This window comes from Pelodiscus sinensis, chromosome 1 (assembly GCF_052426305.1).
Source record: "Pelodiscus sinensis isolate ZL-2025 chromosome 1, ASM5242630v1, whole genome shotgun sequence".
Classification (NCBI taxonomy): domain Eukaryota; kingdom Metazoa; phylum Chordata; order Testudines; family Trionychidae; genus Pelodiscus; species Pelodiscus sinensis.
The window spans coordinates 86,043,192-86,060,346 of record NC_143052.1 but is presented as its reverse complement, the minus strand read 5'-3'; the positions used below and the strand labels follow the sequence as shown (position 1 = coordinate 86,060,346).

The window sequence follows — 17,155 nt, the reverse complement described above, 5'->3', positions numbered from 1 at the left end:
GCCAGTTTAATTTTCTAGTATTATATTCATTTTAATTAACAGCTTGGAATATAAGTATTACATACTTATACCTATTTTCCAGGCACCAAATTATTTTTTCTGTTTCTGGACTCTTCCATTAAGAACATAGTCTTTAAAAACGATTGGAAGAAAAAAAGGAACAAGGGGGAAAGGAAAGAAAGAGGAAAATAAAAGAGGGCAAAAACAAACAAGCAAAAAGAACAAAACCTGGAAAAATACTGAAAAATATTTTAAATCACAAAAAAACCCAAAAATGGGTCTGTTTCAAATTCTTCAAAATGATAGCAACTTTGAAATTTTGAAAACATTTTGCAAAATTATTTGTTCCTGTCAGCCTTCCACTGTGTGGTCAGCGCAGAAACATGATTTAAGACACCTTAACTCCAGCTACATAATTAGCATAACTGGAGTTACATATCTTAATTTGACCTTCCACTGTAGTGTAGACCAGGCTTTTAAAAGTAAGTAACTTAGAGCAAGGAGCAATGCATCCCTCCAATAATTGTTTCTGATTATACATCTGGTTATATATCTCCTATTACATCTCCAGAAAATGAATGGAAAAGAAACAGACTAAACTGCATTAACACTGGTTTGCATAAAAAATAGTACAGGTAACACCTCCCAAAATGGGAATTATCTGGTACGGATGTTCCTTGATCAGAGAATCCTGGTAGCCTAGGGAGAGGAGGGCAATCTAAGAGGAGCCAGGTTGAAGCAGCTGGATGGGGCAAGAGTTGGCGGCAGCCCCCAACAACCTGTGGCACTGGAACTGAGTCAGAGCAGACCCCAGCAGTGCAGGGTCGGTATGGTGACAGCCCATGGCAGTGTGGGGTTGAGGCCAGAGCCCCAGGTAGCCCATGGAAGTGGGACTAAGGCTGGGGCTGGTGGTAGCCCCCAGCAGCATGGGGCTGGAGCCCTAGACAGCCCACAGAAGCAAGTCCAGGACCAGAACCTGTGGGCTGCCGTGGGGCAGGAGCCCATGCTCTCTGCAGCCCACAGCAGAGGAACTGGATCTGGGGCTGAAGAAAGCCCCAGCAGCCCACAGCAGCATGAGGCCAGAGCCCCAGACAGCCTGTGGAAGTGGGGCCAGAGCCTACAGGCTGCCGTGTGCCTGGGACCAGCTCCCGAACCCCTGGCAGCCCAAGCAGGACCAGAACCAATCCCCAGCAGCCTGTGGTGAACTAGAATACCTCGTATTAAAGGAGGAGATTGACATAATAGGCATCACTGAAACCTGGTGGAATGAGGAAAATCTGTGGGACACAATCATACCGGGATATAAAATATATCGAAAGGATAGAGCAAGCTGGGTAGGTGGCGGAGTGGTACAGTATACGAAAGATAATGTAGAATCAAATTAAATAAAAATATTAAATGAATCAACATGTTCAATAGAATTGCTATGGATAGAAATTCCATGCTCCAATAATAAGAAATTAGCAGTAGGGATATATTACCAACCACCTGACCAGGACAGCGATACTGACATTGAAATGCTGAGGGAGATTAGAGAGGCTACCAAAATAAAGAACTCTATAATAATGGGGGATTTTAATTATCCCCATATTGACTGGATGCATGTCACCTCAGGAAGAGAAGCAGAGATAAAATTTCTCAATGGCTTAAATGACTGTTTCTTGGAGCAGCTGGTACAGGAACCCACAAGAAGAGAGGCAATTCTCAATTTAGTCCTGAGTGGAGCGCAGGATCAGGTCCAGGAGATAACCATTACAGGACCGCTTGGGAATAGTGACCATAATATAATAACATTTAACATTTCTGTGGTGGGAAGAACACCTCAGCAGTCCAGCACTCTGGCATTTAATTTCAAAAAGGGGAATTACACAAAAATGAGGAGGTTAGTTAAACAGAAATTAAAAGGCACAATGACTAGAGCCAAATCCCTGCAAGCTGCATGGAAACTTTTTAAAGACACCATAATAGAGGCCCACCTAAATGTATACCCCAAATTAAAAAACATAGCAAGAGACCTAAAAAAGAGTCACCGTGGCTTAACCACCATGTAAAAGAAGCAGTGAGGGACAAAAAGGCATCTTTTAAGAAGTGGAAGTCTAATCCTAGTGAGATAAATAGAAAGGAACATAAACACTATCAAATCAAGTGTAAAAATGTAATAAGAAAAGCAAAAAAAGATTTTGAGGAACAGCTACCCAAAAACTCAAAAAGAAATAGCAAAATATTTTTTAAGTACATTAGAAGCAGGAAGCCTGCTAAAAAACCTGTGGGTCCCCTAGACAATCGAGATATAAAAGGAGCAATCAAGGATGATAAAGCTGTTGCGGATAAACTAAATGATTTCTTTGCTTCAGTCTTCACAGCTGAGGACGTTAGGGAGATTCCCAAATCTGCACTGTCCTTTATGGGTGATGAATCTGAGGAACTGTCCCGGATTGAAGTGTCATTAGAGGAGGTTTTGGAACAAATAGAAAAACTTAATGTTAACAAATCTCTGGGACCGGATGGCATTCATCCAAGAGTTCTAAAAGAACTCAAATGGGAAATTGCTGAATTATTATCTGTAGTTTGTAACCGATCCTTTAAATTGGCTTCTGTACCTAATGACTGGAAGGTAGCCAATGTGATACCAATATTTAAAAAGGGCTCTAGAGGCGATCCTGGCAATTACAGACCAGTAAGTCTAACTTCAGTACTGGGAAAATTAGTCTAAACAATAGTAAAGAATAAAATTGTGAGTCATGTAGAAGAACATAATTGGTTGGACAAAAGTCAACTTGGTTTCTGTAAAGGGAAATCATGTCTTACTAATCTATTAGGGTATGTCTACACTACCACCCTAGTTCGAACTAGGGTGGTTAATTTAGGCAACCGGAGTTGCAAATGAAGCCCGGGATTTGATTTTCCTGGGCTTCATTTGCATGTTGCCGGGCGCCGCCATTTTAAAAAGTCCGCTAGTTCAGACTCCGTGCCCGCGGCTACACGCGGCACGAACTAGGTAGTTCGTATTAGGCTTCCTATTCTGAACTACCTGTACTCCTCGTGTAGCCGCGGGCACGGAGTCCGAACTAGTCGACATTTAAAAATGGTGACGCCCAGCAACATGCAAATGAAGCCCGGGAAATTCAAATCCTGGGCTTCTTTTGCAACTTCGGTTACCTACATTAACCACCCTAGTTCGAACTAGGGTGGTAGTGTAGATATACCCTCAGAGTTCTTTGAAGGGGTTAACAAACATGCAGACAAGGGGGATCCAGTAGATATAGTATACTTAGATTTTCAGAAAGCCTTTGACAAGGTCCCTCACCAAAGGCTCTTGTGTAAATTACATTGCCATGGGATAAGAGGGAAGGTCCTTTCTTGGATTGAGGACTGGTTAAAAGACAGGAAACAAAGGGTAGGAATAAATGGTAATTTTTCAGAATGGAGAGGGGTAACTAGTGGTGTCCCCCAAGGGTCAGTCGTGGGACCAATCCTTTTCAACTTATTCATAAATGATCTGGAGAAAGGGGTAAGTAGTGAGGTGGTAAAGTTTGTGGATGATACCAAACTGTTTAGGATAGTCAAGACAGAAGCAGACTGTGAGGGACTCCAAAAAGATCTCACCAAACTGAGTGATTGGGTAACAAAACGGCAAATGAAATTTAACGTGGATAAGTGTAAAGTAATGCACATCGGGAAAAATAACCCCAACTATACGTACAGTATGATGGAGGCTAATTTGGCTATGACAAATCAGGAAAGAGATTTTGGAGTTATCGTGGATAGTTCTCTGAATACTTCCACACAGTGTGCAGCAGTGGTCAAAAAGGTAAATAGGATGCTAGGAATTATTAAGAAAAGGATAGAAAATAAGACCCAGAATATCTTACTGCCCCTGTATAAAACTAAGGTACGCCCACATCTTAAATACTGTGTACAGATGTGGTCTCCTCACATCAAAAAAGATATTTTGGCCTTGGAAAGGGTTCAGAAAAGGGCAACTAAAATGATTAGGGGTTTGGAACGGGTCCCATATGAGGAGAGGTTAAAGCGACTGGGACTTTTCAGTTTAGAAAAGAGGAGACTGAGGGAAGATATGATAGAGGTATATAAAATAATGAGTGGTGTGGAGAGGGCGGATAAAGAAAAGTTACTTATTAGTTCCCATAATAGAAGAACTAGAGGACACAAAATGAAATTAATGGGTAGCAGGTTTAAAACTAATACAAGAAAGTTCTTCTTTACACAGTGCATAGTCAACCTGTGGAACTCCTTGCCAGAGGATGCTGTGAAGGCTAGGACTATAACAGAGTTTAAAGAGAAGCTAGATAATTTCATGGAGGTTAGGTCCATAAAAGGCTATTAGCCAGGGGATAGAAATGGTGTCCCTGGCCTCTGTTTGTCAGAGGCTGGAGAAGGATGGCACGAGACAAATTGCTTGAACATTGTCTTCGGTCCACCCTCTCTGGGGCACCTGGTGCTGGCCACTGTCGGCAGACAGGCTACTGGGCTAGATGGATCATTGGTCTGACCCAGTACGGTCGTTCTTATGTTTTTATGTGGTAGTGTGGGCTGCTGGAGCCCAGGCTGGGGCAGCAGCAGCAGGATCAGTGACCCACCAGGCAGCCCAGCAAAGGCTGGAGGGAGCCCCTCCGCTTCTCCCCCTCCAGCTGACAGAGTCAGCGGCTGGGTGCTGTATCAGAGCGCCATCTCTAGTCCAGCAAATTCCCTGGTTCAGACCAGTCAGGTTCTGAGGGTGCCGGATACGAGATGTCCTATGTGTATTTTACTCTGAAAATCATCTCTGTTGAAGAGCCATGTAAATCAACGTAGTTATGTCAAGGATACATTTTTATCCAATATTTCTACAAAATAAAATATATGCTCCTTGTGTATTATCAGTATAATTTCAGCCCTGTTTTAAGTTCTCCTAAGCCAATTTTATACAGTTTTACCATGAATAGAATACTTATTAACTTTCATATAAATAGCTATTTGTAATGTATGTATAAAATACTTAATTGAAAGAAAAAGTTAATAAAATTTCTTAAATGTCACCTCTCATTTTAAGTCAGTGCTAGTTTTGAGCATTTTGCAGAGGTTGGAGTGTTCTACATGATGTCTGCTAGATGCACTAACAGACAGTCTTTAAAAGACTTTAGTTTCTTAGCTTTGATGCTGATTATATTAATTATAAGTTTTACTTCAGTTTCTTGCTAGCTTTTGTACAATAACTCCCCTGTTTTTAGTGAGGAAGGAAAAATATTCCCTACTTTTTAGTGCCATTTTTTTGCCATATATGTTAGAATCTTACAATTGCCTTTATTTTCAGTTGCTCTCATTTTTCTTAACCAGTTTTGATGCTACCCTTTGTTTCACTTTTTATTTAGTGTGCTGGGTCAATTTCTCTTTCTGTTATGTTTGCTCTTCTAACCCTGGTGAATTTATTTATTTTCCCAGCAAATCCATCTTTTTTGTCAACAAATTCCCTTCATACCTTATCTTGGTATATTGACAAATTGTCTCTTTCTATATTCTTAACTCATTACTTCTCTAACCTCTGAATACTTTTTCGTTGATAATTTCTATCAGTTTATTAAACTGAACAGAATGTCGTATAGTAGTGTGTTACCTAATACTGAACTCAGTTGATTTAGTATTCATTAAAATGCTCTGCATCACTAATTGGAAGAGAACAGTTTAAAAAGTGTAACCCCATGTGGTAAATTAAATCGTACATTTTCATATTCTTTAAACAAATTCAGCTATACCAGCCTTAAAAAATTATTAGAATATAGAGATACTATTATAGAAGTATCTACAATCACCTGTGTTTGTAAACATTTATTTATGTAAATGGAGGGTTTATGTTCATTGCTTTATTAATCTCTACTGTATTCCCTGACCATTTTTAATCTTAACAAATATTTGCAGTAATAATAGACAGCTTTTAATTCTGGATTGAATTAATCACACATTTTATTCATTTCCCAGGTGTTTCCAATGTCCTTCAGTCTGAAATTATTTAGAAGTGGGCAATACAAAACTGCTTCAACAGTTTATGCTTTGAAGTTTTCATTTTAATTGAAACATATGAAAAATACACAGGTTTTGGTGAGTGATAGATTTTGGGCCCTTAGTCTTAAATGACATTGCACAGTACAATGTGTTCCATGCAAGGATTATTTGCATAGCTGTGAAGGCCCTTTACACTTTAGCTACGTCTTTTTATCCAATCTTTTATCTTGTTACCACCTTCCCACCCTTTTTCATTAATGATGGCAACCTCCATTGCCTGTCAGTCCATTTCTCCCACAAATACCTATGGCCCATCCTTCTTGCTGCCACCAGTATGTGGAACACACTTCTTGAATCAACTCACAAAGCTGTCTCCCTGTACTTTAAATCATCTCCTCCAGTCTACATCTATCATGAACTTCTTAATGATAAGGACTGGGCAGGTTACCTATTACTTAGATGTTAAAAACACTAATAAAAAAACAACAACCTTGCAGCTCACAAGTGAGCCTGCAAATTGTACATTTAAGATTATCTTTGTATCATGGTGTCTCTATTGCTTTTACCTCTTCTTTTCCCTCCTTCCCACATTGTTTTCCATGCTCACCTGTTATTTAGGGTCTCTATTTAGTTATAAGCTACTTGGTGCAGGTACTATCTTCTATTATATGCCTAATGCATCTGGGTCTCAATTCATATTAGGGCCTCTGTATTTACTGCATAGAAAATTGAAAATTTGAATAATGTAAATGAGAGCAGAATTTGACCCATTGTGCTTATGAAATATGATTGCCATCCTTTGCACTACATGCCACCTTAGGAATATTTCTGGCCATACTAATAGCACTCACTTTTTGGGAAAGATATTCTTCAAAAGGGCATAAAAACCTACAAGGAATAAGAAAAACCTGAATATAAGTTTTGACTTTACTTGCTTCAAAATTGAGAATAAAAGTGTGCTACTATATTTGCATTATAAGCCGTAAATGAAAAAAGGTCTTCACATTTGACACTTTACTAATTCTGTTTTATTTCAGAATAACGCAGTAGCAGGAGATATTTCCAGTTTTTATCTTTTTATGTGGAACAAAGTTTCTTGCTACTGCAAATCTGTGTAAGACTCAGTGTTCCACCAAAAAGGAATATGGTTTGTCATAAAACTGGTACATTCTTATAGAGCATAACAATAACAAAAATCAGTGGTTTAATTTAATGCATAGGTAATAAGTATTTTTTTATTGAAAGTCTTTCCACCATAGCAAAACTGAAAGTCAAATACTGATGTGCCCTTATACTCAAGTACACTCCACAAGAAAAGTAAAAGACAAGCAACATCAACAAAAAATTTCAGGTACACACAAACAAATCATTCCCCAAGTTTTTACCCTGAAAATGGAGAAAGGCTAGAAATTTCCAGGTGTGTCCACTAGGGATTTCAGTATTGGAATTTCAAATTATTGCTATTAATTTTACATGGAGGATACCCAGATACTTTGGTAATGGGCAGCACTATGAAATCCTAAGATAAATGTATTTACTTACCCTAAATTTTGTTGTAAGAGCTGCAATATTTACTCAATCAAAACTTGCAATGATTTCACTAGGAATTTTGCCTAATAACATCATGGCCATGTTTATTTATTGTATCTTGATTTTATGATAATTAAATTCTTTTATCATAGAACTTTCTCTACTTCTGTATGTTGCAGCCCTGTATAAATGATTTGTAATAAATACTATTGGTAATTATTCTTGCCCAGACAACAGTCTTTTACTTTTTACTCTCTTAATTATATTAAATTTTCCTTATCTAAATTCATAAGTTTTTGAACGAATTTCTTGGTACTTTAGTGTTTTTAATGCATCACATCTGTTCTATTCCAGACAGAAAAGGGGAGTGCACTTCATGAAGCAGCCTTATTTGGAAAGGTGGATGTAGTACGCATTTTGCTAGAAACAGGTATACAACATTTCGCATGTGATTTTTAAACTAACAAATGTCCTTCATATTTCTGATTTCAAAAAGTGTGTTTTTTTTATCTTCTGATCTAGCCTAGATACTTGGATATAGTTTTTCTCTGCCAGTAGGTAGAAAAATGTTATGTATGTTGAAACGTTTTGTTGATATCAACCTTTCATCTTAAGGGCTTCATCATCAGCTTCCAGAGAACATGGATATCACTGAGGTCTAGAAAGTTTCTAGCTACACATTGGTGTGCAAGTGCTGCTGCATTACTGTATGATGAACTGACAGCCTACTCATGCAGTGAGCCAGCCCTCCTGCTCCAGGGCCGGAAAGTGACAATTCTATCTGTTTTCCACATACAACATAGACCCTAAGTCAGGTTCTTCACCCATCCAAATGGGTAGTAGACCAAGAGGTAAAACAAGTACAAAGCTAGTCTGAGTCCATCTTTACTATAAGAACCTCTCATTTGTAAAGGAATCACAGGAAGTGCAAATTCCTGAGATCCCCTCAACTGTAAGGCACATCAGAGCGAATCTCTCCCCATAAAGGATTCATGTTTCCTTTAGATGGATTGTTAAAGAGTGTCTCCCTGATTTTTCAAGGACCACTTACCCTGGTGCCCTACCTGTCCCGGGGATTCCAGATCATCCTACAAGTCCCTCGGTGTCTGAGAAAGCCTCTTATGCAACCTAGAGAAGACCCTTATGCAACCTAGAGAAACTCAGACTTCAAGACTCAGGCCCCCACTTAAAGCAACACTACCTCTGTCCCTAAAGCTCAGAACTTCTTTCTACATGAATGACAGTTTAAATTAACTTTATTTTAGATTAAGCAAATAATATAGACAAGAAGGGCCCTATGGACAAGAAGGAACAGAAGTAAGATCTCCACTCAAGGATTCAGTGTTTGTGTGACTCATTTATATCAAACTAGAGATAAAATTGTAAACAAAATGTCTGTTCTGCTGCACACACAAGAAGAAAGCTCAAAATGTATCAGTTCAACACACATGGGTACGTCTACACTGCACACTTATTTCAAAATAAGCTATTCTGGAAGAAATACTCTGAAATAGCTTATTTTGAAATAGCACATCTACACTACAGGGAAGTCTCAAAATTAATCTGAGACTGGTTTCCCTAATGTGGATGTACTACCTCAATTTAGAGGCAGTGGAGAGTAATTAGTTTGAATGGCCCTGGGGAGAAGCTATTTCTAAATAGCAGCAATGGAGTGTCCACACTATAGCTATTTTGAAATAGCTATTTTGGATTAGGTGTTATTCCTCATGGAATGAAGTTTACAGAAGTCAGAATAAGCCGTCCATTATTCTGAATTTTTGAAATAATGGAATTGCTGTGTAGACACTTGCATTGTTATTTTGAAATAACATCTGTTATTTTGAAATAACCGTGCTGTATAGACACATGCACCCACACACAAAAGGGCATCAGCAAGTCCCCCCCCCATCCCTCTCCATCCACAAGACCCTCTAATGATTTGAAATCCGGGGTGCTTTTTGTGGAATAGGCTCATGGTTTGAATATAGCCCTGGTATAGGTAGCTGTATTTTGCTATGCCATGTAAAACACAAGTACTGTTTTAGCCAACAGAATGTTTTAGAGTCCCATGGTGTCCAACCACTATAGTGGCTACTGCTATAGTGAACTAGCCACACTCAACCAGCCAAATAGTCACATTGTTCAAGCCAACTAACCACACTCAACTGGCCAAATAGCTACATGTGGCTAGTGGCTAGCGTGTGGGGCACCACGCTTTTAGACTTTGTTCTAGTGCTAATGTGCTTGCCCTCAAAGTGTTTTGTAGTTTCTGTGTGGATAGAATGCTAGCATGTTTGTTGTTCATATGTTAGGGCATCATTCAAAGAGATAAGATATACACAATGTAAGCCTATATACCATAACTCTTTACATCTTGGTTTTCAGACATTTAAGTTTATTAACTCTCCACATTCTGGAAGAGTACAAGGCACCATTGGGCAACCTTAACTTTGCATTAACAACATTTTTTGGGTATTTAATATATGTGTGTGTGTGTGTGTGTGTGTGTGCAGTGTTGGGGGTTAAACAAAAATAGTTTCCCAATTGCCAAATGTACTACAGCTCAACTCTTTCTCCACTATCTCTCATTACTTGGCAACATTTACTTTGGCCACAGTGTACAGTAGTTTCATATGTATACGATCATTCTTCCTGCATTATCACCTTATTGTTTCTCTCTCTTCTTATCCAGCATAGCTTGATTTTCCCTTCTCAGCGCTCCTCCATGGGGAGACACAGGCATCAGCATCCAATTTGTGACACTTGATGTACTACATTTATAATGGTAGACATTTGGGTTAAATATTTCTTTCTCTCTTTCAGGAATTGATGCCAACATAAAGGACAGTTTAGGTAGAACTGTTTTTGATATCCTTAAAGAACATCCCTCCCAGCAGTCACTACAAATTGCTACATTACTTCAAGGTAAGTCATATTAAATCATATTCTAATCAAATGAGAGATAAATTAGAATAAAATTACAGGTAAATTAAAATGAATACTATTTTTCTCTTGTGCTATTTCATGATTCTTCTTCGAGTAAAAATACTGCAGTACATTGTTGTTATTTGGAAAGCATACAGAGTTCAATGGTTTCATTTTGTTTTACCACATTTAAAATTTTACTCCTTTCTCTTTCTGATAACAAAATGTAAGAAGCCACACTTATTTGATGTGTCATTTGCACTTCATATTACATTGCTATTTGTAAAATTAACTTTTGGTAATATCTCAATTCAGTTTCATTGTTTGCAATGTTGTAGCCATGTTGCTCCCAGGATGAAAGATAGACAAGATGGGTAATATCTTTTATTAGACCAACTTCTGCTGGTGAAACAAAGAAGCTTTAGAGTTCCACAGACCTAAAAAAGAGCTGAGGAGCTTGAAAGCATGTCATTTTCCCCACAGAATTTGGTTCAATAAAATATATTAACTCACTAACCTTAAGTACGGTAGAACTGGTTGGTCAGTACTCTACAGTAAAACTAATTAAAGGATGGGGAAGCTGCTCCACTGGCTTATAAGAGGCAAGCCAGTCCCATGCCTGTGTATACAATGATAGCACTAAATAGGGGCAATCAGCAGTCTTCACCAACTTAAGTATTATCTCTGAGAGTTTGTGCTTCAAAGGATTCCTGCTTGACTTTATGTGGGATGCTGAGGAGTCTTAATGGGATGCCGTAAGAAGGTTCTGAATGTGCGCCTCACTTTTTCTCCATACACGGGGAGACATCTGCAGGCAAATTTGGCATCCCTGAACATCACTGTTGAACCTAAGGCAGACAAAGCAATGAACATAGCTGTCATTATGGGTGTAGCTGCTTCACACCAGGAAAGTTTGAAGCCTCTGAGGAGCCTTTTTTGACATCCTTTGAAGACATGCTTGCAAGAAAAGGTTGGACAACAGAGTAGCAAAAAAGCATTGAAACTAATTACATTCTTTTTGGTATTTAAAATTCAGAGAAACCATAGATGGGCCAAAAATACACAAGACACTGGAATGCCTTGGTTCATGGGTTGATATACCAAATAAACAAGGTTTCATAGGTCAGGACCACTTTGAAGAGAACTACCATATGCACTGAGCTAATGGTTCTGAAGAGATGAGACAAGCACCAGGCTTGACACCAAAGTACCAGAGAAAACCAACAGAGTGGATGTGTCATGGTATGCACTAGGATGCTAAAACCCATGCTGAAGTTCCCGAGGCAATCACTTAACAAAAAAATATACTGCACTGAGCACGTAAGGATAAAAATGAAAAGAATATAATGATCTTCAGTAATGCAATTGGAGCAATAAAGAAATTAATTTTCCAAAAGTGAACTTCTTTGCCAATTACAATCAAGGAATGAAAAGAATACTTAAACTTGGCAAATCTTGTTCTACAACATTCAGTTTTAGGGTCAGGCGCATATTCAACCTTTCTACAGCCATCCTCTAGGGTCAAAAACTTAAATAATTGAAGGAGTTCTATCAGTCTTTTTCTAAGGATCTAAGGGTACAGCTACACTGCAAGGCTATTTCAGGATACCCAGCATCTTTGAATGCGTCCGCTATTGCGAAATATAGTGGATGCACTATTTTGGCATCTCTGTAAACCTCGTTCCAGGAGGGACAAGGGATGTCTCGAAATAGTGTGTTATTTCAAAATTTGGTGCTGTATAGACGCACCACATTTTGAAATAGCCTATTTCAAAATAAAATTGAAATAAGATACGCAATTTGCATAGCGCACATTGCATATCATATTTTGAGCTAAGGATGCAGTGTAGGCACTCCCTAAAATACAAGAACAAGACTCTTGCCTGGATGGTATCTTTAAAAATTATTATATCACTGTCATCAGCACAATTACAAAATTTGCTGCTAATTAGAGAGGCTGAAAATTGAAATTTCAACAAAAATGAAAAGAAAAATGTAGATCATTCAAAAAGAGGACTTAGGTGGCATGAAGCTTGTGCCTCATAGAGTGAAATGGGGCCAAGGATTCTTTTTCACGACTTGTGAAGGCCTGACAAATGGTTGCTGAAAAAAGGCTCTGGAGATGAAATTCTCATTCATGTTGACATTATGCTATGCTTACTTGACCATTTGGGAATCATTCTAAACACTGTGAAGTTGACTTTTGCCCCCACTCAGCAAATAGAGTTCACTGGCATCCTCTTAGATTCCGAGAAGTAAAGGGTTTTCCTGTTGACCAGTTGCTTCCAGGTGATTTGACAGCTGTGCCTCAGTTTGCAATCACAATGGTCTACAACAGTCTGTGTGTGTCTGAGCCTATTAGGTCTCCTGTCTGCTTGCACCCAGGTGGTCCAACTCACCATGTTGCACCATTGCTCTTCATCCCTTCTGCATCAAAATCTTCCCCTTGGCATTTGGTGCAAAGTAAATGAGAGATAGTTGGAGTAGCACCCCCTCATATAATCAGGGGAAAGTAGTATGAGATATGAGTGCCATCCCTCTACAGGTGCTATTTAAGTCTGCACCACCAGTGTGCTAGGTGTGAACACACCTACTTGGGAAACACTCTGCATCACATTTCAAAGAACCACAGTTTCAGTAAGTAACTGTTTCTCTCCAGAAGTGAAAGTTTTACAAAATGTTCTTCCAAGAAGGGAAAATTGTTTATTTATAACAATCCTTCTCAAAGAACATAATCTTGAAGGATTCTCACATACCCATCCACCCTCCTTCAGAGTCTGGTGTTTATCTTACTTTTCAGCTGTTTTGATTCTTGCTCTGTGTTTTGATTTTTTTCTTTGAGGCATATATTTAAAAATCAAATTCATCATTTTACATTGTCTTATCATTCTGGGACCATAACTTCTTATGCTGTTGAAGGAACATGCAGAATAACACTTGAAAATATAGCAGCAAAAATTCTCGTTATAAGGATTCTATTATTGTTAATATTACCTGGAAGCCCAACTATGGACCAGGACCACATTGAATGAATACCAAACAAAAAGACAATCCACTTAGGATCAGATTTAAGTATACAAGGGTATGTCTACACTACCCCGCTAGTTCGAACTAGCGGGGTAATGTATGCATACCGAACTTGCTAATGAAGCCCGGGATTTGAATTTCCCGGGCTTCATTAGCATAAAGCCGGCGCCGCCATTTTTAAAAGCCGGCTAGTGCGAACCTCGTGGAACGAGGAGTACAGATAGTTCGGAATGGCTACGTAGTTCAAACTATCTAGCCCGTGCCGCGTGTAGCCGCGCGGCACGGGGTTCGCACTAGCCGGCTTTTAAAAATGGCGGCGCCGGCTTTATGCTAATGAAGCCCGGGAAATTCAAATCCCGGGCTTCATTAGCAAGTTCAGTATGCATACATTACCCCGCCAGTTCGAACTAGTGGGGTAGTGTAGACATACCCCAAGAGACAACAAATGCCGATAGACAGACAGATGCGGGAGTACCAGGAAACAACGAAACAACATTGGTCAGCATAGTACAGTAGGCATTGTTCTCAGCACATCAACAATGTAGCAATTGTCAAATGCTTTGTAGGCATTATAGAAAAAGAGTTTAAAGGAGGGTTTTAAGTAAAGATGACACATTCGTTTTACAGATATCTGCAAGGCATGCCTTCAAGCCTGACGGGAAACCTTGTACAAAATGCAAAGGTGCTTATTTGAACATTTAAAAAAATATGCTCGGAAATCAGCTACACCCATGTGTCTTTTAAGCTGTGTCTACATTAGAAGCAACAGGTGTTGTCATGGAGTCCATTCCTCGCTGCTCTGCTAACTCCTCCTTCCGGTTACTCTAGAGATTAGCTTGAGGCCAGTGCCCCCATCCTTGCCATGGCTCTGGCTCTCCTTCTGACCCACAGCCTCTCTTTTATTTTCAGGAACTGCTGCATCCTCCTCATGACCAGGCCTCTGGCTATATTGCTATGTGTTTCCCCCTTCCAGGGTGAGGGAGTGTAACTGTTATAGTCCAGCCACTTCCTCAGTGGTGAGAGCTGAGTACCAGGCCTGCCAATATTCAGGGTCCTGACCCCGCAAACCTATAGGGAGCAGTCACTAGTTTTGATGCTTTAACTTCTCCTAATGCTGCTGTGTCTCCCTGGACCACTTTCCAATGGGCTCAGTACCTTCTTTGCCATTGCCTCAGGTCATTCAGCTTCCCAGTCCAAGGAGCCAGCAAGTCCCTGCCAGTAGTAGTTCTGTCCAAGATGCTCAGGCTACAAGAGGCAAAGTCCTCACATCTTCAACTGCCAGCAGTGACTGACCCTTTCTGCACTTCAGCTCTTCTTAAATCAGCCCATTGACCTTGGATTAACTGCTTTGTGCAGACCTTCTCTGTTTGGCTGTGCTCCAAACAAACTTTCTATGCCGCTTGGAGGATTCACTTCCACTGCTCCTTTCTGGTGCAAAGTATAGTAGGACTCCAAGGACTCCCTTCATCCTTCCACTCTTGTATGGGGCAAATACTCCATCACAGGTGTGATTCCCCTCATTTGAATACACATACTCAAGGCTAGGCCTCATTGTACTAGTGTCAGAGTTAATAATATCTAAGCCACAATAGCACAGGTAGCAGGAGAAGAGGCAAGGCATGGCCAAGCCGTGTACAAACCCACCTGAAGCCAGTGAGTATATACTTGGCACAGCTTAGCCATGCTCCTGCTGCTGCTTTCTGTGCTACCAAGGCTACACCGCTTTGTATTTTAGCCAGTGTGAGTATGTGTACATGAGATGGGGAAAATAAAGAAAAGGCCTATCATTTTTTTACAAGATCTTAGTATTCTGCAAGAAGGTCTCCAATATTTGAAAATCAAAGATGAAATTTTCTATGGCCATTGTGGACTTAGTTATCATGCAGCCATCCCCAAAGTGGCTTTTGAGAATCTGTGTGTTTAAAAGATGAAAAAGACTTTGCATATAAATAATTTAGAAGAGATTCTAGAAGTGGTTGCAATTTTTTTTTACCACACAGTCTTTCCCAATATCTTGTTTAACTCAAGCCCTTTCAGTAATAGTTTTATTGTGTCCTTCATTTGGGCTATTTCTAGACTACACCCCTCCTTTGAAAGAGGGCAATAAATTAGGCAGATTGAAGTTGCAAATGAAGCCTGAATTTGAATTTCCCATGCTTCATTTGCATCGTGGTGGCCGCACGTTCTTTCAAAAAAGAGCTTTTCAACAGTAAAGCTGCCTTCTAGATGTGGTTCTTTCGGAAAAAAAAAATCCTTTTTTGAAAGAACCGGTAAACCTCATTTTTTCACTCATAACAGTTCTTTCGAAAGGTTTTTTTTTTTCGAAAGAACCACATCTAGACAGTGGTTTCACTTTCGAAATACCCATTTTCGAAAGAACGCATGGCTGCCATTATGCAAATGAAGCATGGGAAATTCAAATCTCAGCTTCATTTGCAATTTCGATCTGTCTTATTTACATCCCTCTTTCAAAAGAGGGATGTAGTTTAGACATGCCCTTGGGGTTTTCATTCTGTGTTCCCTTTTTGAGGCTTGGGTAGAGGACTCTTCCCATATCTGTAAAAAAGTCTGCCTGTTTTTTGCCAAAAAATATGGCAGATTTTTGCAAAACAGTGATGAAATCACTTGCAAAAGCGATCACATACAAAATAGTCTAACTATACACCTGTTTATAGTTTATATTGTGTTGTAGTTATTCATCCTAGAAGGACTGATTAGAAATGGTTCAATTTTTTAATATCTCCCATATGCTGGATGGAGTCGTTTTCTGTGATTTGTGTGGATGGGAACTGCAGAAAACTTTAGAATTAAAACTAAAATTGGAACTCCTTTTTGCAGTTTAGCTGCTGAACAAGTGGCTGATATTTTAAAGTTTAAATGGTTATTATATCCCCCATTCAAACTATAAGATATCAGGATTTGCCAAGTAAGACCAGCTTACTGGATATTTATTCAGTTGATATAGCAAAATGATATCATTAAATATTGAAGCAGTTAACAGTGTTGGCATTTAGGGAATTATAATTAGGCTTTGAAGATGAAAGGAATTCTGCCAAGGCTGGGAGACCTAAAATTAAACCAACCAGCTGTGTTTTAGTTTTAGCACATGCTAATATGACGCAGGTGCATGTTGGACCATCTTTTAATTCTTCTCTGCAGCCTGCTCTTTTCTATATTAGAACCCTTCTCTCTCTCAAATTCAGGCAACAGGATTTTTGCTATTATGAAAAAAGGAGATAGTAAGCAAGCAGTTCAGAGAAATGACAAGAAAAATGTTTTTTGTAACAAACGCAAAAAAACTTCATCCTGTGCCATGTGCCCCCAGCAATCCCCAAGGCTGTATCCCTTGGGGGAAAAGGTGCAATGTGGAGAAAGGGTAAGAGCAGTGGTGAGAAGGGAGGAGCTTGGAGGATGGGGAGGGAGACACACACCCTGGGCTTCAGGGACTCCTAGGCCAGATCAGAGCCAATCCAAGCTACAGTCTGACCGGGCTACCGCCTGGGGTGCCCCATTCTAGTGGGTGCCTCGCGGGCTGCCGGACCAGACGGGAGCAGGGCTGCGCATGTGCTGTACTCCCGGGGGCAGCACCGCGCTCCTGGGGTCCGGGGCGCAGGAATGGCTCAGGCTGGCCCTGGGCCAGATTGCAAAAATACTTGGGCTGTAGATCAGTGTT

General features: G+C 39.7%; 1 protein-coding gene across 6 annotated transcripts in view; it reads left to right on the top strand.

The window, feature by feature from the left end:
* Positions 1-17,155, top strand: part of ANKS1B (ankyrin repeat and sterile alpha motif domain containing 1B) — an 821,971-nt gene that overhangs the window by 131,412 nt on the left and 673,404 nt on the right. For all 6 annotated transcript variants that reach the window (XM_075933985.2, XM_075933942.2, XM_075933974.2 and 3 more), the window contains exons 5-6: positions 7,885-7,960; positions 10,354-10,455. In XM_075933985.2, coding sequence (XP_075790100.2) covers positions 7,885-7,960; positions 10,354-10,455 — 178 coding nt within the window. The remainder of the gene's footprint in view (positions 1-7,884; positions 7,961-10,353; positions 10,456-17,155) is intronic.